Source organism: Entelurus aequoreus, linkage group LG03 (genome assembly GCF_033978785.1).
Source record: "Entelurus aequoreus isolate RoL-2023_Sb linkage group LG03, RoL_Eaeq_v1.1, whole genome shotgun sequence".
Classification (NCBI taxonomy): Eukaryota; Metazoa; Chordata; class Actinopteri; order Syngnathiformes; family Syngnathidae; genus Entelurus; species Entelurus aequoreus.
In genome coordinates, this window is record NC_084733.1 from 37,604,487 (window position 1) to 37,630,285 (window position 25,799).

The window sequence follows — 25,799 nt, forward strand, 5'->3', positions numbered from 1 at the left end:
AGTGAGCCAGTATAGGCGTAATATGATCAAACTTTCTTGTTTTTGTCAAAAGCCTTGCAGCCGCATTTTGTACCAACTGTAATCTTTTAATGCTAGACATAGGGAGGCCCGAAAATAATACGTTACAGTAATCGAGACGAGACGTAACGAACGCATGAATAATGATCTCAGCGTCGCTAGTGGACAAGATGGAACGAATTTTAGCGATATTACGGAGATGAAAGAAGGCCGTTTTAGTAACACTCTTAATGTGTGACTCAAACGAGAGAGTTGGGTCGAAGATAATACCCAGATTCTTTACCGAGTCACCTTGTTTAATTGTTTGGTTGTCAAATGTTAAGGTGGTATTATTAAATAGATGTTGGTGTCTAGCAGGACCGATAATCAGCATTTCCGTTTTCTTAGCGTTGAGTTGCAAAAAGTTAGCGGACATCCATTGTTTAATTTCATTAAGACACGCCTCCAGCTGACTACAGTCCGGCGTGTTGGTCAGCTTTAGGGGCATGTAGAGTTGAGTGTCATCAGCATAACAGTGAAAGCTAACACCGTACTTGCGTATGATGTCACCCAGCGGCAGCATGTAAATACTAAAGAGTGCAGGGCCAAGAACCGAACCCTGGGGAACTCCGCACGTTACCTTGACATAGTCCGAGGTCACATTGTTATGGGAGACGCACTGCATCCTGTCAGTAAGATAAGAGTTAAACCAAGACAAGGCTAAGTCTGACATACCAATACGTGTTTTGATACGCTCTAATAAAATATTATGATCGACGGTATCGAAAGCGGCGCTAAGATCAAGAAGCAGCAACATAGATGACGCATCAGAATCCATCGTTAGCAATAGATCATTAGTCATTTTTGCGAGGGCTGTCTCCGTAGAGTGATTTGCCCTGAAACCGGATTGAAAAGGTTCACAGAGATTGTTAGTCACTAAGTGTTCATTTAGCTGCTGTGCAACAGTTTTTTCGAGAATTTTGGAAATAAACGGAAGGTGGGAGACCGGTCGGTAGTTTACCATGAGGTCAGGATCGAGGTTAGGTCTTTTGAGCAGAGGATGAATAACCGCTTTTTTGAATGCTAGGGGAACAGTGCCGGAGGAAAGTGATAAGTTTATAATATTTAACACTGATGGACCTAATAATACAAACAGTTCCTTGATAAGTTTCCCAGGAAGTGGGTCAAAAATATGTGATTGCTTGTGAATTTGAATTTTTTCCAAAATTTGTGGCACAGAATGACCATCCGGTATTTGTCAGTTATTGCTCACCAGAGCAGGAAATGTTGTCGGCCATTTTTCCCCCTCGCCATGTTGGCCTGTAGGCCAGGCTGGATCCAGGCTCCTCTGTCTGCCACATGTTGAGGGCTGCTGGTGAGGGGGGTGGAGGGAGTCGAGGAGGGACTGCCGTTCCTAGTGAGGTGGGCATTGTGAGAGAGCCATCAGTTAACCATGACTGGTAATACCCAAGGGGCCTATCTATACACTACTATTTCAGAGATCAGTCCCTACCTTGTGTAACTCTCTGCATGTTTAATGCAGGTGCTGGTGAAGGCATATGAATGCGTTCTTCCCCATGGTGAGGTGCTAAAGGAGATAAATTGGTATTAAATGGTTGTGATCTGTTAACCATGGTTACTGGATGCTGAGATATTATTTCAGAGATCAGTCTTTACCTAGAAAGTTATCTCCAGTTGAGGAGTCGAGTTGACAAGTACTCATGACTCTTGCTGGCACTCGGCGAGACGGTGGAGCTGGGAGAAAGGATACAAGGAGAGGGGAATATCTTTAGCACTAAGAATGTTAACCATATCTTTAATATTAATGTGGTGTTTTCGTTTTTTTTTCGATGTTAAGAGATTATTCCTTACTCTGCCTGTGCAATTGGCTTGCCAACCCCAGAGATGCGAGGTCACTATTTCCCGGGTCTTCTTCGCTATCATCCGAGTCCCCGAGACGATGGCTGTTGGGTAACCATATCATTAGGATTATTGCAATACCAAAATTGCCAAATATACATATAGTACAAGCATCTCTGGTCTATTTTTGAATGCTACCGGAAATAACCTTCCTATTACTGTAGAAACATGACAAAAACAAGACGGAACACACTTACACTGGCTTCCTGTTCCTTTTTTCTGGCAGCTCCTCGTTCTCTGCCTCAGATTGCAAATTCTAACTCCATGTTCCACAGTAATGTGACACAGGAGGAAATAGTTACAATCGTGAAAAATGTTTAAATCTAAGACTTCAACTGATTGTAACGGAATTGATATGGAAACGATAAAAAAGGTTATTGAAGAGATCTCAGGACCATTGATGTATATTAGTAACCTATCATTTCAAACAGGTAAATTTCCAAACAAAATGAAAATAGCTAAAGTTGCACCAATTTATAAGACTGGAGACAAACATCAATTTACAAATTATAGACCTGTTTCTTTACTTCCACAATTTTCTAAAATCATTGAAAAACTGTTCAATAACAGATTAGAGAGTTTCATAAATAAAAATAGAATACTCGAAGAGAACCAATATGGATACAGAGCTAATGTTTCAACTTCAATGGCTTTAATTGAAATTACAGAAGAAATTACTAATGCAATAGATAGTAAAAAATGTGCGGCAGCAGTTTTTATGGATCCAACTAAAGCATTTGACACAATTAATCACAATATTTTAATCAAAAAACTAAAACGATATGGCATCAGAGGGTTAGTCTTAAACTGGATGAGAAGTTATCTAACGAACAGGAAACAATACGTGAAGCTAGGCGAACACACGTCTACAACGCTAAATATATCCTGTGGTGTACCTCAGGGATCAATATAGGACCTAAATTATTCAATCTCTATATAAATGACATTTGTAAAGTTACAAAAGATTTAAAGTTAGTATTATTTGCGGATGATACAACAGCGTTTTGTTCAGGAGAGAACACACAGAAGATAATACAAATAATAACAGAAGAAATTAACAAATTAAAAAGATGGTTTGACAAAAACAGACTATCTTTGAATCTCAGTAAAACTAAAATAATGCTATTTGGTAACAGTAGAAGAGAAAGTCAAACACAAATACAAATAGACGGAATAGAAATTGAAAGAGTAAATGAAACCAAATTTCTAGGTATAATGATTGATGATAAATTGAACTGGAAATCTCAAGTAAAAAATATACAACATAAAGTAGCAAGAAACACGTCAATAATGAATAAAGCAAAACATGTTCTAGACAAAAAATCACTTCATATTCTCTACTGTTCACTAGTGTTACATATCTGAGATATTGTGTAGAAATATGGGGAAATAATTACAAAAGTACACTTCATTCATTAACGGTGTTACAAAAAAGATCAGTTAGAATAATATATAATGTTGGATATAGACAACACACAAATCCTTTATTTATTGAATCAAAGATACTGAAATTCCACGACAGTGAATTTACAAACAGCTAAAATTATAAACAAAGCAAACTATAACCTGCTACCCAAGAATATACAACAATTCTTCTCAAAAAAAGAGGAGAAAAATAATCTTAGAGAGAAATGTAATTTAAAACATTTGTACGCACGTACAACACTTAAGACCTTCAGTATATCAGTATGTGGAATTAAATTATGGAATGGATTAAGCAAAGCAATCAAACAATGTACTAATGTACAATTATTTATGCTTACATGTGGAAATAATAATAATAATAGTAAATAAAATAATAATAATAAAAAAAGGTAAATAAAGCATAAAATAGTCTCTAATAAATTCATTAAATAAAAACAGTATATAAAATATATACATCAGCAAATAACAAAAATATAGATCAAGAAAAAGGATCCTTAATATGTGCAGCAATTTTTCCCACTCACATCACCTCATTTTATATTTTTTTCTACAATTAACTATGCCAAAAAACACATAATAGACATACCTTTTTTTTTTGGAATGGAAACAAAAACAACAGGGCGTCACACACAGCTAGTCCACAGTAAACAGGATCTCGAGCTCCACTAAAGAACAAAGAAAGAAATAATACACACTCATATTAATAGCAAAGAACGGCTGTTTCCACTCCGTTAATGTTACGTTGTTGACTAACGAAGTAACGTTAGCAACCTGGGCCTAAACAACACTGACAATAAAGTAATACGCTTTCGTTTCAAGCAGTTGGAAATATGTGGAATATCGTAGCATGTAACCTACACACATTCACAGCCTCTAACAAAAGATGGCCTAAGTTAACTGTATTGAACTTTTGAAACGTTCATTTTACGTTACTCACCGGCTTCACGCGGGAAACTTTCAAATTCTGGAGTCGGGGTCCCCCGTAACACAAAACACAGATAAAAGACAATTTTACAATAGCACGGCGAAAAAATGACCGTCGTTGTGTGGGTTTTTTGACGAATAACACTCTTTTCCACTTTTCTTCGCTCGGGCCTCACCTACCGTGTGCAGCCATTTCGAATTTTCTGGATACGTGACGTCAGACGCACGTCCCCATGCAAAGCATTCTGGGAGGCGGCACTGGAAATAAAATAGCCTTTTTTTACAGAATATAAAGTTTTACTGCTAGTCCTAATATCAAACAACGTCATTACAATCATACATAAATGATGATGGAAACACAAAGGCCGATCTTTACTGCGAATGTAGCAATAAATCAATAAATCTATACTTACGTTCGTGTTCCAGCAAAGAAAGTCCAGAAATGATGATCTTGGCTCATGCGCGTACACGCTAGTAGGCGCGTCCACTTCTGCGGGTGCAGACATTGGTCGGCTCAGCGCGCGTAGGCGGAGCCTATAACTCTAGGCGGTGCGCGCCGGTTTAGTTTGTCGCGTCTGCGTATACGAATCAGACACGAGTCCGCTCAGGATCAGCTGTCTGACCGTACAATTTTCAGAGGCGGAGCTGTATCCTCTAGGCCAGACCTGGGCATTCTGCGGCCCGCGGGCCGCATCCGGCCCTTTGTACGTCCCTGTCCGGCCCGTGTGAGGCCAATTATAAATTACAAAATACATTTAAAAAAGTATCTATGTCGAGTGTGCAATACAACGGTGCTGCTTTTGTTTTGAAAATCATTATTTGTATTACTTCCGTGTGGACGTATGCGTGTGCGTGATTGTGAGTGAATGTGAACAGCTGCAATTACAAATTACAAAATAAAGTTGAAAAAACATCTATGTCGTGCGCGCAATACAACTGCGCTGCTTTTATTTTGAAAAGTATTATTTATGGGCGTGTGTCCGTGTGTAACCTGCGAGTGAAGGTGCACATGCAGCGACAAGTGATGCACGGTTTACACCCGAGACGCTAAAAAGAGAAAAGTTGATGAAGAATGGCGTGTTTCCAACAAGACATGGACTGCAAAGCAACGTTCCCTCTAAGGTGCGTGCCTGCGCAATTGCGCACTGCTCAAGCGTCCGCTGCGCGCAGCAAATATGCCGCACACCAAATCAAACCCATCTGAATTCTAAACAAAATAAACACATTTATTCTATGTAATTTTGCGATGCAACTCTGAGTGACAGTGACAACAAGCGGCCCTAACGGTGTTCGTCAACACCGTTCAATTGAACACCGTTCAATTGAACACCGTTCAATTATTGTAACGTCTATCGAGATGCTTCGAGGCCAGGAATTATATCGATCACTTTATTGAGCAAAACTGTTTATATTCGGACATAACCACACCAAAAACATGAGTAAAACAATTGTATCTCGAAAAACTAGTCATTTTCTGCCGTACAAACCAGGCCAAGACCAACTTGTCATCTGTCACCAACACGCATAGCACTAAACCACTGGTGCGTTTATGGCCACACAAAAAGTCGGACAACTCAAACACCACACAAAGTTACACTATGACTCCTCAGTCATACGTGTGCTTATTTTACTGTCATTTATTATTAATGTTAATTTATTTATATTAGTCATGGAATGCTGTTACACACACTATGTTGAAGTATTACTATTATTATTATTATTATTTATCTTACGGTATATATAACAAATAATATTGAGCAAAATTTAATTGAAATATTGTCGATGTGGCCCTCCGGCAGTGCTCGGGTTGCTCATGCGGCCCCCGGTAAAAATTAATTGCCCACCCCTGCTCTAGGCGGAGCCAAAACGAATGTGACAGTAACGCGGGTTGGGCGACTTGAAGGCGGATCCGTATAGGAGTCTTCTGCTGTGTGGGTTGTCTGTCTCTCCACTCCCTTTACCATGAATTGATTAACATGGACCCCGACTTAAACAAGTTGAAAAACTTATTGGTGTGTTACCATTTAGTGGTCAATTGTACGGAATATGTACTGTACTGTGCAATCTACTAATAAAGTTTCAATCAATCAATCAATCCCTCGCTCTCTGTCATGCCCCTCCCTCACAAATGCTGCTGCGTGCGCACACCTTCACAATTTGTTTTGTTTTTAACCCCTTCTCAACCCTGAACGTACATTGAAAATACACGCAACCCTAACTCAAAATGCCGGACATTTGAGGCATTTAAGAAACTCCGCCCAGACAGCCCCGCAGAAGAGGACGTATGGTCAGTCTAATATAGGACAATTCAACACCACTACAAAATACAAATGTAATATTGCTTTTGTAAAGGTCTTGTATTTATAATGTACATTGTTTGCTGTGTATCTAATAATGTGGCAAGTTTGACTCTAGATCAGAACATTGTTTGCTTGCTTCACTCAGGTATTTTAATTACAAAAAATCCATATCAAAGTAAACACTTTTTCAACAGCTTGATAAACTGTGGAGAAATTACATGACATAATTCTCAAATTTTTTTTAGCATAAAAATATGTTATATGATGGCATACATTTTTGAAGTACAAAACTATAACACGGTTTAGTTCCTGCATAATCAACAATGAGTAGATGAGTGTTATGTGTGTATGTGTAAATAAATGAACACTGAAATTCAAGTATTTATTTTATTCATATATATATATATATATTTATTTATATACAGTATATAATAAAATAAATATATAGCTAAAATTCCCTGAAAGTCAAGTATTTATTATATATATATTTATACTGTATATATATATATATATATATACAATATATATTTATGAAATACTTGACTTGGTGAATTCTAGCTGTAAATATACTCCTCCCCTCTTAACCACGCCCCCCGCCCCGACCGCACCCCCCACCTCCCGAAATAGGAGGTCTCAAGGTTGGCAAGTATGGCATAGATTCAAAGATAGCCAAGGCAAATGTATTTATTTATAGAGCATAATACGTACGCAAGGCAATTAAAAGTGCATTACAGATTGCAAGGCAGATAAAATCATAAAAATAATCATGAATAATTGATTTAAAAATTTCCAAAGTAATGTTTGTCTCACATCCTCTGAATCGCTGTTTCCACATTTTAGAAGGATAAAACTGAAAAGCAGCCTGACCATATGCCGTCCTGACTCCAGGCAGCAGCAGGAGATCACTCCCTCTCATTATATGTAATATGACTTACTTCACCAATTATTATTTATTTATATTGTGATTACATATGGAGTATATTGTGAATAAATTGAGAACAAAAGTGAACAAAAGTTTTAGCAACTGTTATGTAAAACAAAAGGGGTAGGATTAAATAAGCTCTGCTTCTTCCTACTCCTTTTCGAACATGTTGAAAAGAGAAACTTGAAAGTGTGATGTATCATGTGTATGCTTGCATGTTCAAAATAAAGTCAAACTCAACTTAACTCAACTCCCCAAGCTTCTCAGAGATGGTTCAAATGGCTCTAACACGTCAGAGATGTACTTAGGCACAAGACCACACAAGTATGTGTAGAGAAGCAGAGCTGTTTTATAAAGTATTTTCTCTGAGCATCAGGAAGCCAGTGCACTGGACTAATATGGTTGTATTTCCTGGTTCTAGTCAGTGCTCAAGCAGCAGCATTTTGGATGCGCTGCTTTATAGCTTGTTTAGAGAGCGGAGTGATACCATAACACCAGTCCAGCCTGCTGAAGACTAATGCATGGATTAGTCTTTTCTCATTTAGACACTTCTGATTTTGGCAACATCTTTTAGGTAGTAAAACACTGCTCACAATATTGATTTTATGTCAAGTCTGAGGCTGTTATCGCTCTAGATTTCTAACCTAAATACATTTTCAGCAAGGGGATCTAAATGTGACAATAACATTTTCTATCTGCTTCTGTGGGCCACAGACAATGATTTCAGTTAGGTCTGAATTTAGCTGAAGAAAATTATTTTTCATCCACACACTTATCAGTTTGATGCTGTGACAAAGTGAATCAACAGGCCAATGTTCTCTTCCCATCAGTGACACAAAGATCAGAGTCATCTGCATAGTTGTGGTACGACACACTGTAGCTGAGTATTAGCTGGCCTAATGGCAGCATGTACAAATTGAACAATAGGGGTCCCAGGATTGACCTGTGTGGAACAGCCATTTGGTCTGAGACACAGGTTACCAATTACAACAAAAGTATGTTGTGTTCTCAAGCTAGGACTTGAACCAGTTTATAGCAGTACCAGAGATTCCCACTCTGTCACCTTGATAAGTAACTTATGCTAGGTTCACACCAACGGCGCTTTGACGGCGCTTTAAAGCGGCATGCAAAGCGGCGTTATAGCGTAACAAAGCCTGATTAAAGCGTGAGGGTCCTAATGGATCGTGGGAAAGCTTGTAGTGAAGCGGGACATGCGGCAAGTTCGCCAAAATTTTTTAAACGGTTTAAAAAAATTCTGCGCTCTGTCAAGAATGGAATAAAGCGCCGAGAGCGTATGAAAGTGTGAAAAAGCGTGACAAAGCTCAGCAAAACTTGACTAAAAGCGTAGGAAAGCTTAACAGATCTTGGTTCAAAGCGCGGACCCCTACAAATAGGAAGTGACTGTGATATTAACTAGTGACATTGAAACTTTTATGTAAAACCAACACAGGATTACAAATCCATTCTCTTTTGCATCATTGCCTTTTTTATACGATGATCATTGTTTCTGTACTTCTGTTAGAGTTTGCTGTTTGATGTTGCAGTTTGACATTACTGTCTATAATTTTTCTGTATGAAAATGTTAATAATAAAGAGAATATGTTACGTTTTATAAAAGAAATGCCTTTTATTATTTTCAACTAGCATAAGAAATGAAAGATAGATATTTATTAAGATGACAAAAATAAAAGAAATGAAGATATAAAACATAATATAACGGAAAAAAAAGAGAAATTGAAAAAATAAATTAATATAAAAAATGTGTGGATAATTGCCTTTTATTATTTTCAACTAGCATAAGAAATGAAAGATAGATATTTATTAAGATGACAAAAATAAAAGAAATGAAGATAAAACATAATATAACGAAAAAAAAGAGAAATTGAAAAAATAAATTAATATAAAAAATGTGTGAATAATTGCCTTTTATTATTTTCAACTAGCATAAGAAATGAAAGATAGATATTTATTAAGATGACAAAAATAAAAGAAATGAAGATATAAAACATAATATAACGGGAAAAAAAGAGAAATTGAAAAAATAAATTAATATAAAAAATATGTGGATAATTGCCTTTTATTATTTTCAACTAGCATAAGAAATGAAAGATAGATATTTATTAAGATGACAAAAATAAAAGAAATGAAGATATAAAACATAATATAACGAAAAAAAAGAGACATTTAAAAAATAAATGAATATAAAAAATGTGTGGATAATTGCCTTTTATTATTTTCAACTAGCATAAGAAATGAAAGATAGCTATTTATTAAGATGACAAAAATAAAAGAAATGAAGATATAAAACATAATATAACGAAAAAAAAAGAGAAATTGAAAAAATAAATGAATATAAAAAATGTGTGGAAAACAGTATACTGAGTTTTTCAAATTTTTTTCTTATTTTTGTTGTAACAATGCACAACAGAGCTTGATAATCGTGTCAGAGCCTGATTTAAAGCGTCAGGATCGCATCAAAGCGTAATAAAGTTCAATAAAGCGTAATAAAGCGTATCAAAGCGTGATTTAAAGCGTAATAAAGCGGGATCAAAGCGTGAGGAACGGTAACAAAGCGGCAACTAATTCGTATCAGAGCGTATCAGAGCATAACATTACTTCAGAGATCGGGATATTCGTGGAAAAATTGACAAAAATGACGGCGCTTTGCTCGCCGCTTTAAAGCGCGGCAAGCGCCATTGGTGTGAACCAGGCATTACAGCACTATCATTGTCGTGTGCAATTTTATAATTCAAGGTTATGGTCGCTGAAAGTCCTTCTTCCCGCCAGTCTTACTCAGCAGTTTGATGTCAGTGATGATAATGTCTTGACTCACAGCCTTGCACATGTCATATACAGTCAGCGCTGCTACAGAAACTGCAGTCAAAGCCTCCATCTCGACTCCCGTCCTGCCAGTGGTGCGACACGTTGCCGTAATAACCACGGTGTTCCGCAGCCCGTCCAGGTCCAGGGTGACCGAGGTGTGCTCTAAAGGGAGAGGGTGACACAGTGGGATGAGAGTTGAGGTCTGTTTCGAGCCCATGATGCCGGCCAACTGGGCCACGGCAAGAGCGTCGCCCTTAGCCAGCTGGTTATCCTGCAGGAGTCCAAAAGCACTGGGTCCCAAAAGCACGGTAGCGCGGGCTGTGGCTACTCGCTGTGTGGGGACTTTGCGACCAACATTCACCATGTTTGCTCGGCCTTGGGCATCTGTGTGCGTCAGTTGGGCTTCTGGTGTATCATCTAGGTGAGGGCTGCTTGCATCACTTGTGGATTGAGAGGTTGTGAGTTGGAGGTCTTGGCTGGAAGTGTAATTGTGATATTGTCCCACGCTAAGTTGTGTACAGTTTACTTTGGTATTCATTAGTAATCGTCTCTTCAAAGTGGTTAAGCACCCAAAACTCACATAAGTTCGGGTTGTGTAACTCAAAGTGCTAAAGTAAATAACGGGGGAAGATTGACCACCACTAAACTCATCCAAGTGGTCTTCTGCATTAATTAAGTGCTCAGTTTCATGTGGGGTGTCTTTCTTGCCATTAAGATAGTAGCCTTCACTCATTAAGTTTCTAAAGCAGCAATGGTGTGCTGCCTGTGCTGAAGCAGTAACATCTTGAAGGCACATAAGGTTCTCTCTGTTCAGGACCATCGTTCTATCTGAAAGACACAGTAGGAGAGAGAAATGGGTTTTTTTTAAACGGTGGGAATGTGAAAACAATCTGGTTGCCTTTAGATGGAAGTGCTGTCTGCTAAAGAACTGGACATCAGTCAAGAAAGCCTGTTAGCAAAGAGTGCACTAAAGATTCATGTCCACAGCACATGTTCACAACTTTCTCATTTAAAAAAAAAAAGTATTTTTACTTGTGGAACAACCCGTCCATTTGTGCATTTTCTTTACGAAAAAGTTGTTTTTTTCTTTTCCAAAAACCTGTCTCATACACCCCAAGTCAATAATGAATGTGGTGTGGCTTCACCATCTCGTGGATTTTTTTCAAGCTTATTCCACTTGAAGAGACCAAAACAATCAGAAAGCGCTATTCAGTATGATTGGCTCAGCCTCAGGCAGCATTACTATACTGGAATAAAAAAAGTGTAAAAGTGACTAAAGGGTGTTATTTTATTACTCGAAGATCTCATGATGTTGAAAAACATATTTATCAGGTCGAAAGCATTTTTTATGTTCTAGCTATGAAAATATTCGATTTGTAATTATTGATTCCTACTTCGCTGAAATTCATTCATCACGGTCAAGTCCGTAATTAATTAACATCAATAAATGAGGGACTGTATAAGTTAATAAAGCATAAAAAACAGCTTTCGTGAGTCAACTTTGTTACAGGCCTCAAAAGTTGCAGTGATGTAAACAAAATGTTAATGTCTGACCATTACGACCAGGCTAAAGACTAGACCAGGGGTGGACAATCCATGACTTCAGAGCCACATGCTGCTCTTTAGCCTCCATGTTGTGACTCCTTTTGTAGAGCTGTGAGATTTTTTTAAAACAGCTTAGTGAGGAAAATGGGCAAAAAAACCCAAAAAACTACTTTATCATTTCAGATTGTCTCCAAGTCTGTGGATGCATCCAGGCTGACTTCTGACAGGTGATTGAATGAGCACGAGGATGCAAAGGGAGTGGGAGTACAGTACCTGTGTTCGGTTAAACACCAGAGATGGCCCTGGCAGTAGGATAATTAATAAACATAATAATAGTAATGTATTTCAAACAAGACAAGCACAGATGGAAGCCTCGCTAGTCGCTAGCAATCGGGCTAAAAGTCAGGGAATGTCGCTTGATTGTGCATTGCCACTCTTAAGGCGTGAGTGAGGTTTAACCACCAGCTGGTATCCCTTACACATAACACATACACAAGGCACTTCTGCCTGCTGGATTTTGTTGCTGTAGGTACAAGTTTAAATAGAATTTTAAAAAGATTAGCACTTTTAAAAGTTTATAAGCTGTGTTATGTTTCGCGGCTTCAGGCTATTTTTCTTTAGTGTAAGAGAGGGCAAAATGGCTATTTTGATAATAAAAGTTGGGGTAGACTGCTGTTCCATCTGTTCGCCTATCAGTCATCATCATCTTATTAGTGTGTGAGGTGTATTATTGGGCTTGGTGTGTCAAAAATAGGTACTGCGTCCATTATTAGCGGGTTGATGTTGTTTTCAGGGGTCTTGGATCCTAACCCCTGCAAATGGCGAAAAACCTGCGGCTCTACTGTAAAATGAATTTGTGGTTGCAAATGTATTTAAATATTTTCAGACCTGTTAATTGTTGGAGAATTCAGAAGGTGTGACACAAATAAGTAAATGACAGACAGAGTTTGTTTGTGAGTTTGTACGTACAGTCAAAGTGTCACCCACCGATGAGGATCATAGGTCTGTTCTTCATTTGGGAGATATTGAACATGCCTGAAAAAGAAGAGGTGGTGGGGTAATACAACTAACAGTCTGCCAACACTGCAAAACAGCAGCAATAGTAAACAAACTTACCTGCATGTTGTTTCTTCTTCCTGCCCACAGCAGCGCCGATGATTTGCAGCAGCTCTTCCTCAGACGCTCCAGAGCGCAACACATCTCGGAGCGACACCTCCGAGTTACCGAACAAACACACCTAACGACAGATGGTAAGAGTACGATGGACACAAAAAAACACAAACAAACATACATGCATATGCACAGTTATTACCTTGAGGTTGCCGTCTGCAGTGATGCGTAAACGGTTACAGGAGCCACAGAAATGATCAGACATGGAGGTGATGAATCCAACCTGCCCTTTGAAGCCAGGCACCTTAAATGTCTGTCGGACAAATGTCAAGCATTAGTGAGAAACCACTGAAGGCATTTGTGCGTTTGTTTATTGCTTGTCAGGACAGCCTTCACTTTATTTTTGTATTATTATCAGTGTTCATGGCCTTTAATTTACTATAATCACATTAAACTGTCAATGTTTATTCTGAAATACAAGCAACTGAATGGATGTTGACACAGTAATATTAATGATAACAATAAAACCTAAATTTTACTTGAGGTGGAAGCATAAAATATATACAGATAATAATAAATATGACACATTTTGGTGACGTTCTAACTTCTAAGTAACAAAACTGAATACCTTGGCAGTGTCAGTGTGTCCAGTTTGAAGCATTTCTAGGTCAGGCCACTGCTGCCTGATGTGATCCAACATCTCCTGGTAGCTCACCATCTTCTTGAAGTTCCATTTGTTGCCTGCACAAAAAAAGAGTTGATATGAGAAAAACACCCAGTAACCCAGCTTTCTGTCTGGACTACCAATGTCAGTCACTTGTGGGACTCTGGTAGTGTAGAAAGCTTGTACTTTGGGTGAGGAGTAAGATGTACTTTTTGCATCCTTGACAAAAACTACACACACGGGCAAAAAATCATGCCATCTTATGTCATCTTATGCGGCTGCTAGACTTTTGACAAGAAAACAAGAAATTTTGGTCATATTACGCCTATACTGACTCACCTGCACTGGCTTCCTGTGCACTTAAGATGCAACTTTAGGGTTTTACTACTTACGTATAAAATACTAAACGGTCTAGCTCCATCCTATCTTGCTGATTGTATTGTACCATATGTCCCGGCAAGAAATCTGCGTTCAAAGAACTCCAGCTTATTAGTGATTCCCAGAGCCCAAAAAAAGTCTACGGGCTATGAGTGTTTTCTATTTGGGCTCCAGTAGTCTGGAATGCCCTCCTGGTAACAGTTTGAGATGCTACCACAGTAGAAGCATTTAAGTCCCATCTTAAAACTAATTTGTATACTCTACCCTTTAAATAGACCTCCCTTTCAGACCAGTTGATCTGCCGTCTCTCATTTCTGCTCTCCACTCAAGATGATCTCCGGCTGGCCCCACTATGGACTGAACTCTCACACTATTAACTCGATCCACTCGGGGGGTCCCACATCTGTGGTTACTTTCAAGGTTTCTCATTGTAGCCCATTGGGTTGAGTTTTTCCTTGCCCTGATGTGGGATCTGAGCCGAGGATGTCGTTGTGGCTTGTGCAGCACTTCGAGACACTTGTGATTTAGGGCTATTAAAATATACTTTGATTGATTGATTGATGTCTACAGAAGGTTTGTGTTTCACAATGTTTCAAACCTACACACTCTTGGTGGTTTTTTTTCTACTTTTTTGTGCAGACTCACCATCGAATGGCATGTATTCAATGAAACGCACTTCCAGAGGCTTTGTCTCGGTCAGAGCTACAAAATTCAGCAGCTCATCTTCATTGAGGCCTCGCATGACCACACAGTTGACCTACAGCAGGGAACACACGGCATCAAACAAACCAAGAAGCTTTTTAGGTCACTCTTTGGGGCTGCAAAGTGTAAAACCAAGACTAAACAAAAGTGTGTAATAATAATGAAAAAGGTTACTGTGAACTGTAAAATTAATTTATTCTCACAAAAATATTTTGTACATAAATATTGGTTATCGTTATCGGTTGTAAAGGTCTGAAAATTAGTGGTATTGGTTCAAATTTCTATTATCGTGCTTCCCTGAAACCTGCCGGTAAGCAATGATTAGCATAAAAGAAAACAAGGGTTTTAAAAAAAAGACACCCCAAATACCTTGACTGGGTTGTAGCCCATCTCAACGGCTTTTTCAATGCCTTCCATGACCTTGTGGAACCCTGTGAAAAAGATGAAAGTTTAAACAAGAGAAAATATTGTTTAATGCAGTAATTTTAAATTATTTTCTGTCATGACCATCTGGCCTGGGGCGAAGACATTGTTGTTCTGGTTGTTTGGCTAGTCAAACAATTTGAGTTGCACATTTACTGCTGCTACTCCTTGCTCATTACTATCCAACTTCCAGGCTACCACACCCGCACTGTGACACTTAAAAATGTATTCCTGGCTCAGGGCTCAATCTGTTAATGTTTGTGTGATAATAAAAGAAAGTTTAAACTGTTGCTTTTTTCACAAAACGGCCCTTTTCTCTGTACCATGTATCTTAGTAGGTCCATCTGTGCATTCTTTGGACAGGTCGTCACTTTCTTTCCTGGCTAGATGGAGTTTATAAGCTTTAAATAGTGTTAATATTAAACTAGCGAACACGCAGCCCAAACCACAACGTCCCATCAAATCTTAAACTTTTGCCCATAAAAATAAAAAGACAAACATACCTTTTCGCCTGACAATGAACTCAAACTTAGCAGGTACGAGCGTATCCAAACTGATGTTGATCAGGTTAAGGCCTGCATCTTTCAATGGAGGCAAAAGTCTGGCCAGGTTTATGCCATTTGTTGTCACCGCAATGGTCTTTAGACCCTCCAACTTCTTCAGCTCTGCTACAAAGGCCAGACAATGTGTAAAGGAAACATTAAAAAGGAGAACTTGGACAAATGTCTTAATCCAGCATTTACCAAATAGTTACATACTTTATATATATTTTTATAAAGTAAAACATTCTTACATATTCTTCAAATTAGACACGTTTTATAGAACCAGCCTAATCTGGAACTCTAAATGCAAGAATACCAAAAACTATCAAACATGACATTGTGTGTTTGATGGTTGGGCGGCCGGTAACGTCACAAATGTCACAAGCATATTTATAAACGTTGAAGCTCCACAATACTTGCATTTGTTTTATTTGAACTCTTATTCAATATTAAGCCCCATAGGGTAAGGTGTTATTTATTATTGAAATTATATTGCTTACAGACCAGCACTTCTCAACCAACCAGTCCTAATTTCAACACTTTGGCTTGTTTGGTTAAAAACACAGTCAGGTGTCAACTTGCAGAAACACGAATTCAAAGAAATGTTTGAACAGGTAAATTTAATATCATTAATGTGCTTGATGTGACAATATAAATGGGCAAAATGTTATGAGACAATTCTTAAAATAAAATATCAGTTATGTTTTATAATTTTGCATTTCTAATCCATTCTATATGTATGGAAACAACTCAAAATGACATCTTCATTCATGCATTCAAGCATGAATACTAAATCCACTGAGTGTGACGTTTAGTAAGTGATTACTCTGTAAATATTACTTTATTGTACTAATTTTAAATAAGGCTGCATCTAACGATTATTTTTCTATCGATTAATCTATAGATATTTTTTTTTGATTAATCGGTTAATCTATAGATTATTTTTCGATTAATCTATAGATTATTTTTCCTTTTACCGATTATTTGTTTATTCAAAATGAAGATGAAAAAATAAATGTAGGCCAGTTTTTTCAAAAGGCATAGCTTTTATTTACAAAAAAAAAGAATTATGGCCACTCAGTCAACATTGACAACAACATGACTAAATATTCTGTAACAATGTAAACATTTAAAACTTTTAACCTTTAACAAAATTAAAAGTATCTTATTTGCTTTTTAATGTGCAAATATAAAAGTCAACATCCAGTGCAAATCTTAATATTCTGCAATAGTATAAGCATTTCAAAAGTAAAAGTATTGCTTATTTTGCTTTAAAATGTGCAAAAATAAAGATAAACATCCAATACAAAAAAGTGTAAAACGAAATATTCTGTTACAACAGTGTAAACATTTCAACAAAAGTGAAAGTATTGCTTATTTGCTAAAATGTGCAAAAATAAAGATAAACATCCAATACAAAAAAGTGCCAATCTAAATATTCTGGAGCACTATAAACATTAAGTATTGCTTTTAAAATGTGCAAAATAAACATCCAGTCCAACACAGTACACAATAACCAATTCTACTCATTCCAGTGAGTGATTAACAGTTGTAATGAAGAAAGGTTAGCATGTCTACATGCTCTGGTTCTTTTCATGTTTACAATATTCCCAGCAGCTGAAAATAGGCGCTCAGAAGGGGTCGATGTGGCTGGAACTGAGAGGTAATTAGCCTTCACCTCAAGCCAGGACTGCGAGTGAGCTGAGCTGCAGTTTAAGTTTCTAGAAGGTCAACTGGCTCATAGTGATGTTACTAGTAGTTGACTGGGAGGTGTTTATTATCATTTGGGGAGAGTCCGCTGCCTGATGCTCACCTGCTAAACACCTATCTGCTCCACGCTGAAGCGCTGACTACATGCACTCTGAATACACACTGCTGATTGGCTGGTAACGCTCTGAATACGCACTGCTGATTGGCTGATAATGCTTCGTGTGTACCAATCAGATGGTTGTGTGGGTGGGACAATGCTGCGTGCTGAAACAGAGGCAGAAGGAGCGAAGCAGCTTGTTAAGACTTTAGCAGCTAAAGTTAGCTTTAGCTTAGAAACTCGTTCGGTACACCCCCGTACCGAACCGAAAGCCCCGTACCGAAACGGTTCAATACAAAACACGTACCGTTACACCCCTAGCAGATACAAATGACACATTCATGTTTTTGTGTAATGATGACAACGTATGCTCACGCGGACGATTGACTAGTTGATGGTTGATGGTTGTCTTTCCAAATGTTCGTTCATAGCCGTTGTGCTGCTATGATAGGCCATTTACGCTCGACACAGCGTGCATACAACAACATTATTAGGCTGTGTATTGAAATACTTCCACACTTTTGACGACTTTTGGCGTGATTTTTCCCCCTCGCTCGCACCGCTCGCATCGTCTGCTTTGATCGTCTGCTTTGTGCTTCGCCATGACGGTAGTGTGACGTAAATATGCGACGCGTCGACGCACAAAAGCGGCATCGACGTATTTATGTAACCGATGACGTCGATGACGTCGACTACGTCGATGCGTCGTTTCAGCCTTAATTTTAAATCCCGAAGGGAAATTCAATTTCCTCTAGTATCAGGTTTGGATAGCTGCACTAAGAACTAAGGCCGTGGTTCGTGGGAGTTGTGTGTCTACATCACATGATGTTAATGTTGTGTTGTTGCTTGCTACAAAAAAAATCTATTTGTTGTTCTGCAAGGCAATGCTGTCGTCTTTCTCTCGAGTCAAGTCAAGTCAATGCTGTCGCAGAAGCGCCCACCTATGGGTATTGATGGACGGCAAAGCTTCAGACGTTTTGCAGTGTTTACTTCAGTGCTGTTTACTTTATCACATGATTATGCGCGGATTCGCGAGATCTCGTAAAAAGCCGGGCTATTTCGCTGCATGGCAGATCTGCAGCAGAACACTCGTGGGGATTGCCGAATGGCAGATGGCGGTGCTGTTCCGTGGAAGCTACGTTTCGCTGGCGTTCCGCATCCTATGGAAATCAGGGGTTAGGCTTTTAGAGGGCTTCAGGAGTCAGACAGAGAAGAACTTGTATTGACATGGACTGTGCGGATTCAATGCTCCACTTCCTATATTATATTATTCAGTGTTTCCCACACATTCATTTATTTGTGGCGGCCCGCCACGAAAGAATTAAGGCCGCCACAAAATTTTTAAAAAATTGTTTCTTTTTTTTTTTTGTCCTGTCCAGCTTCTTAAGGCAAATCATATAGTTGATGTAGATGCCCATATCGGCTGTTCAGATTTACTTTACAAAAGAGAAGTGTAGGATCAAGATTTTTGGAGCTCTTTGTTCAGTGGACCAGATGTTTGATGAAGCTTTGTGTCTATCTACCACCACTACTGTTTTCTGTTTATTTGTTACTGACTGTGGCAGGACACCTCTGCCTCTGTTTCACTTTATGTTGCTGGTAAATAATATGGTTGTAGTAGTAGGCTAAAGTTAAATTATTTAGTATGCACTAATTAAAGGGGCAGAGCTTTAAGAGACATTTTAGCTTTTATATTTTTATAAGATATATTTTTTGTAAGAACCACAATTAATAAATACATTTCAGTGAATAACTTATTATTCAAATCTGTGTATAAATATGTACATAAAGTGTTGTAATTATATTGTAAAATGGATGGATGGATGGATGGATGTTTAAAACAAAACTGTTATTATTAATTAGTAAGTATACATTTTTTTAGCCTTTTTAGAGAAAATCATATCATTGTAGTAAATTATGCAAATTACTCGATGATGTCATGGTGACCACGCCCATAGCCACAGGTATCTTGGCAGTTTATGGGAAACACTGTTATTTGATTGGATCGTCAGGCCTTGTCATGTCTTGATATCAGTAACAGAATTGTGATCATTGTGGCAGATACTTCCCTTATACCACTAATTAAATCTATACGGTGATATGTCATCATGAGGCAAGTTTGATGTAGTGTGAATAATAATTTCTCCTTCACACATATTTCTTCAGTCACATTGCAAACGTCATGTTGATAGCGCCTTACCAATTATATCCAGGAAATCAGGTCTGATGAGCGGTTCTCCTCCAGTAAGGCGAATCTTCTCCACGCCCTCTTTGACAAAAAGGCGTGCTAGAGTCAGCACCTCTAAGGTGGACAGCAATTGGCCTCGTGGTGTCAGTTTCACACCTTCCTCTGGCATACAATACTGACCTAAGATTGAGGAGATAAGAAGTAAAGCAATATTTTTAACACGCCATATTTACGCAAAGTTATAATTACAACAAGATAAGTTAAAGATATAACAATTTACATTTTACTCTTAACGGTCGACTGAAGAAAAGAAACACAAAAATGCAAAACACATTCTGGCGTTCAAGGCGTGATCACATCTTGACTTGTACATGACAGTTGCGGTCAAACCTTTATATACACTCACCATGAGCATGTATGTCATTAGTTTGGGCACTTTAGGACTTAAGATTTATATAAACCATTATTTGACCAGAATGGAAAAAAATGTACAACATACATCTGTAATGATAAAGATATTTAGAAATGTCTCTGATTTACACAGGGTCAAGAGTATACCTACATACTGTGCACTACTGTACTTACAAAATACAAACGCAGTCTTGTTAGTGGAGTGAGAAGGATTGACAGGGGCTGGTAGTTTTTCTTTGGGCAGCATGAAATTATTTGTTCAACAGTTCAATAAAGTAGATCTAGGGCCGGGTGTATGTTTTCTAGCCATCCTCAAAAAGTGAAAATCTGCGAGTTATGGATACACCTATTAAAATGTCTATTTTTGGATCGCTTCAACACACACCTACTGTGATTTGGACACTACGTATTCCAAAAGGGCAAATTACCTAAAGCACACATCAAAAGCTCTAACAGCTGGGTGTTAGTTAGGGCACTGACCAGAGATCGAACCCACTTCAGCTACACATATGGCAGGAGTATGTACACAATCGGTGCCTCTTTTCGGAATGTGTCCGATATATGTACCGTAAAATTGTTCAATAATCAGGTTACACTTGGTTAGTAATTAGGTTACACTTGGTCAGTCTGATAAGTAAAATTTGTTGTTAGTATTTAACTCAATACTAACATGATAATATAACTAAGTGTTGCTCTAGTGAAAACAGACATGGCAAGCAAACTTACAGCGCAGGTTGCATTTCTCAGTCAGGGAGATGCGCAAATAGCTGTGTCTCCGGCCAAAATTGTCTGTCAGAAATGATGAAAAGGGAACATTGTGCTCTCGCATCCTCTCCTGAGAACGAGACAGTAAAAAGGTTACATTTGTGGACTGTGAACATTTGTTAATTAATTTATTATGGTTAACCATAATAACGGGACGGCGTGGCGAAGTTGGTAGAGTGGCTGTGCCAGCAATCGGAGTGTTGCTGGTTACTGGGGTTCAATTCCCACCTTCTACCTTGCTAGTCACGTCCGTTGTGTCCTTGGGCAAGACACTTCACCCTTTGCCTCTGATGGCTGCTGGTTAGCGCCTTGCATGGCAGCTCCCGCCATCAGTGTGTGAATGTGTGTGTGAATGGGTAAATGTGGAAATACTGTCAAAGCGCTCTGAGTACATTGAAGGTAGAAAAGCGCTATACAAGTATAACCCATTTATCATTTATTTAACCATGCTAAATTAATTCACCTTTTACTGTCACAGGCTGATTTTGATATTTGGATTTGTTTTATTTGTTAAGTAAACAAACATTACCAGCATTTCTCAAACTGAAAATATGCGGCTTTAAAAAAACAACCTTATGTTTTCCAACTGGCCTTTTTAAATTGCTGGATTGAAATGGGATTGTGAAACGAAAAGCCATTTCAGTCACGCGCGGCCTCTGTGACCGTTGACTGTTCCTGCTGAATTAGCTTTTAGTACAAAGGCGAACACAAGACTTGGGTTTGGTCACACACTATAAACTTCATCATAAGACTTTGGCGTAAAACTATTTAGGCCATCTTGTTAAGAAATACAACTGATAAATATGCAAATTCCAACAAATTGGCATAGTAGTTTTAGGGCATGGAATTACATTTATTTGTGTGTGCTTAAATGTGAAATCACATTTAAAAAACATGTTTAATGTCAGTGCTAAGCTACCCCCTGTAACTTTGGGTGCTTATTTGCATACAGTACAGTCATCGGCTTTGCAATTTTTACTTGAATAGACACTATTATATGCCCGAATACACGTGATTATTTCCACGGCAATAAGTTATCTTGTGAGTTACCAGTCTTGTTCCCGTTTTCGCAGAAGTGCTGACGTCCGGTGGAGCCAAAGTAGAATTCCCAAGTTCACTTTTTGTATGCGTTGCACTTGAGAAAAGTCGCAGTATATTCGCTGCTACGCTTTTAGTCCATAGTTTCCCGAAACGTGTCACACTCCTGTGTGAGTGCAACAAGCGGGAGCAGACGTTAGAAGCCATAGCGTTGTTGTTGTGTCGCAACAGCACAAATATGCTGGAACAACTCCAATGTGTTTCCGTGAGATAAACGATGACAGTTCAGAGTTCACGCACTGGGACGGAAGAGGAAAGGGTGTCGTCTCGTCAGCCAATGAGGGCTTGTGACGTCATGCACCAATGTATGCTGGGAAGTGTAGTCCAATTGGTAAGAAGACGATGCACTTATTCCTCTATGTATATTTGTAACATTTTATGCGGTATTGAATTTGTTGTTTTTATTAGCTGTAAGCAATAATCATCAACATCATTAAGAATACGTACTTAAAATATGTCAGTCTTTTTTTGTAGGGAATGTTGTTGTTTCACTTTTTGACTTGAACTACTGAAACAAATTAACATATGGACTATATTCTAATTCATTGAGACACAACTGTATAATTTCAGTTGTTAATTGCCACAAAAAAATGTACTAAATTGGTCATAACTTAAGTTACCCCTGCAAGTCATGTATTTAATTAAATCCAACAAAATAATTAAGACACTTGTGATTTAGGGCTATATAAATAAACATTGATTGATTGATTGAAATAAAATATTGCAATTATAAAACTGCACTGCAAACGTCAAATCTGATTGATAACGTCCATATTAATATACAAGATGTATATTAATAACATTGGAATTTATGGCTGATCAAGAGGAGCCGTTCCTTTCAAAGAGGTGTTCAAAACACTGGCTCATTATTATAGTTATATTTTCAATCAAGGAAACAAGTACAAGTGGTAGTTCTAAGATAAGATATGGATCAGAATCATTCAAATGTATACACATTTATTAACGAATTCAAGGATTATGTAGCTGTGGTATCGTAGCTAATCTTGATTAACATACTTATATATGTACCAGTGACGTGCAGTCAGGGGATGCAGGTGAGGCGGGGCCTCACATGCCATCATGGAAAGAAAAAAAAAGTAAAAAGAAAAAAAAAAAATTAAATTGTTATATGTATACAGTGACTATACTATAAAGTTATTTTCCATTTAACTTCACCAGTTTTAGATTATTTTTATTCAAAATCGCTGAATTTTCACATTTGCCGTTCAAATACTGAGAAGAGACTTGCGGTGAGTCACCAGCCAGTTGAGCCTCGCCATGGATTGCGCAATGACTCGGCTAACTGCTGGCCTGCTGTGCAGTGAGACCGTATTGCTATATGAATTATATTATACATTTCCATAGTTTAGTTAGCTGAGGTATATAATGTACAGTGTATTTTGTCAACAACTGTATGTGTGTAACGTATTTCTTGTGCTGAGCAATCATAAAACGGCTGCGAAGACGCGCTGGGTGAGGCTCGCAGTAATCCCGCCTCCTGGTGGTAGAGGGCGGTAGTGATCCCAAAGATCATTCTTGCGACTACTCGGCTGCAGAAGAAGTGACAACAAGCAGCAACAGTTAGCAGCGATCGTTTATTTTCTTCCTCTCGCCTGAACTTTTAACATGGAGGATTACATATCTAAAATAAAACAGTTTTCTAAACTGGACTTTCAATCGAAGCAGGAGGTAATAATTAAAGGAAGGTCTCCATCGAGACAGAGAGACTTTTAAAACTGAAGAAAGATAAGGAAGACTTCTATTAACAAGTTATCGATGCTTTTGTTCAAAAGGAGCGGCGCAAGGACTTCATTTATAAGTAAAGGTAAGACCATAATAACGTTTTTTTTTATTAAATGTGCTTTTTTGTGTGCTACAGTTTGTATGTGTAAAGTTAAAGTTAAGTTAAAGTACCAATGATTGTCACACACACACTAGGTGTGGTGAAATTTGTCCTCTGCATTTGACGCATTCCCTTGCTCACCCCCTGGGAGGTGAGGGGAGCAGTGGTCAGCAGCGGCGCCGTGCCCGGGAATCATTTTTGGTGATTTAACCCCCAATTCCAACCCTTGATGCTGAGTGCCAAGCAGGGAAGAATGCTGGTATGAACTTTTAAACATAACTCGTTAACTGCTGCCAATCAAATGGTGAATAAGATACTCTTTAGGGTTCATATGTTTGTAAATCTGACTGACTGTGCCTCACCAGCCATGAACCTCACCGCACGTCACTGTTAAGAATACGTTCTTAAAATATGTCAGTCTTTTTTGTAGGGAATGTTGTTGTTTCACTTTTTGACTTGAACTACTAAAACAAATTAACATATGGACTATATTCTAATTTATTGAGACAAAACTGTATAATTTCAGTTGTTAATTGCCACAAACAAAATATGTACTAAATTGGTCATAACTTAAGTTACCCCTGCACGTAATGTATTTAATGAAATCCAACAAAATAATAAAATAAAATATTACAATTATAAAACTGCACTGCAAACGTAAAATCTGATTGATAACGTCCATATTAATATACTAGATGTATATTATTAACATTGGAATTTATGGCTGATCTATAGGATCAAGAGGAGTCGTTCCTTTCAAAGAGGTGTTCAAAACACTGGCTCATTATTATAGTTATTTTTTCAATCAAGGAAACAATTACAAATGGCAGTTCTAAGATAAGATATGGATCAGAATCATTCTAATGTATACACATTTACACGGTATTGGTGGGAATTATTCTGAAATATTAACTATAATTTTATTTTTGTTGTGTTTTCATTGTAAAAAAAAAAAATCATAAAGTGGTGCCATAGCCCAATGCTTTGAAAATGAAGGTTACTGTTTTGATTTTACCCTGACCTAAAAACACAAGAGTATTATAGCAAAACAGAAAACATACAACAAATAATAACTAAGAATTAAATGTACAGTATACAGTATATGTAAATAAAAAGTAAAAATATAACTACAATAAAGATTAGGACATAATGAAAATATAAATACCAAATCTACCCTAACTGTTGTGTGTATGCTTTAACTACTTTGCATATCCACATCAAAACAGTGAACCACAAAGTGAATCCAAATAAATATATAAATAAAAAGTGTATCCAAGTGTATTTCTTTTGACTCTAACGTATTTCCTAGTCTAGTCGGTGCTGCCAGTCTGGTGGCGCGAACATGCAATGTGGTATGTGCATTAAAAACTGCTCCCAAACGAACGGCTCGCAACTGCGATGTGGTTCTCATCCTTCACAGCCGTTCAAAAGACTCTATTTGTTTGCGAACATCTAACTGTTACCTCATCGGCAGTCAAAAAATTTAACTTGTGAGTAAAATATCTCGTATTATAATCTTATTAGCTTGTAATTATTGCGTCAGTTATGGGGTCAAACTATTCCATTCTCTGGCATGGGGATGCTGTAAACAAATTCAGGATTTTATCTTGAGACAACAACCACACATATTTTCAGCTACATGATGCGGTATACGGGACAGCACAGTGAGACAGGGGTTAGTGCATGTGCCTCACAATACGAAGGTCCTGAGTTCAATCCCGAGATCGGGATCTTTCTGTGTGGGGTTTGCATGTTCTCCCCGTGACTGCGTGAGTTCCCCCTGGGAACTTCCAAAGACATGCACCTGGGGATAGGTTGTTGGCAACACTAAATTGGCCCTAGTGTGTGAATGTGAGTGTGAATGTTGTCTGTCTATCTGTGTTGGCCCTGCAATGAGGTTGCGACTTGTTCAGGGTGTACCCCGCCTTCCGCCCGAATGCAGCTGAGATAGGCTCCAGCACTCCCCGCGACCCTGAAAGGGACAAGCGGTAGAAAATGGATGGATGGATGGA

General features: G+C 38.2%; 1 protein-coding gene and 1 long non-coding RNA gene across 3 annotated transcripts; both read right to left on the bottom strand.

The window, feature by feature from the left end:
• Window positions 1–3,968: 3,968 nt before the first annotated feature.
• Window positions 3,969–4,722, bottom strand: LOC133646421 (uncharacterized). The gene is made up of 4 exons (XR_009825282.1): window positions 4,680–4,722; window positions 4,447–4,524; window positions 4,280–4,306; window positions 3,969–4,007 (listed from the first exon to the last, which is right to left on the bottom strand). It is a non-coding gene; the product is annotated as an uncharacterized LOC133646421 (long non-coding RNA).
• A 2,479-nt stretch (window positions 4,723–7,201) lies between these two features.
• mocs1 (molybdenum cofactor synthesis 1) lies at window positions 7,202–22,169 on the bottom strand. Of its 2 annotated transcripts, none has more exons than XM_062041748.1 (11): window positions 21,897–22,169; window positions 20,808–20,916; window positions 19,683–19,850; window positions 15,637–15,801; window positions 15,080–15,141; window positions 14,654–14,765; window positions 13,595–13,707; window positions 13,169–13,279; window positions 12,973–13,093; window positions 12,844–12,891; window positions 7,202–11,139 (listed from the first exon to the last, which is right to left on the bottom strand). In XM_062041748.1, the coding sequence occupies exons 1-11, from the start codon at window positions 22,089–22,091 to the stop codon at window positions 10,244–10,246; spliced, it is 2,100 nt and encodes a 699-aa protein (XP_061897732.1). In that variant the 5' UTR covers window positions 22,092–22,169; the 3' UTR covers window positions 7,202–10,243. The 2 variants fall into 2 exon arrangements, with proteins under 2 accessions (XP_061897732.1, XP_061897733.1); XM_062041749.1 differs by having other exon boundaries at window positions 10,995–11,139; window positions 12,826–12,891.
• Between the last annotated feature and the right edge of the window lie 3,630 nt (window positions 22,170–25,799).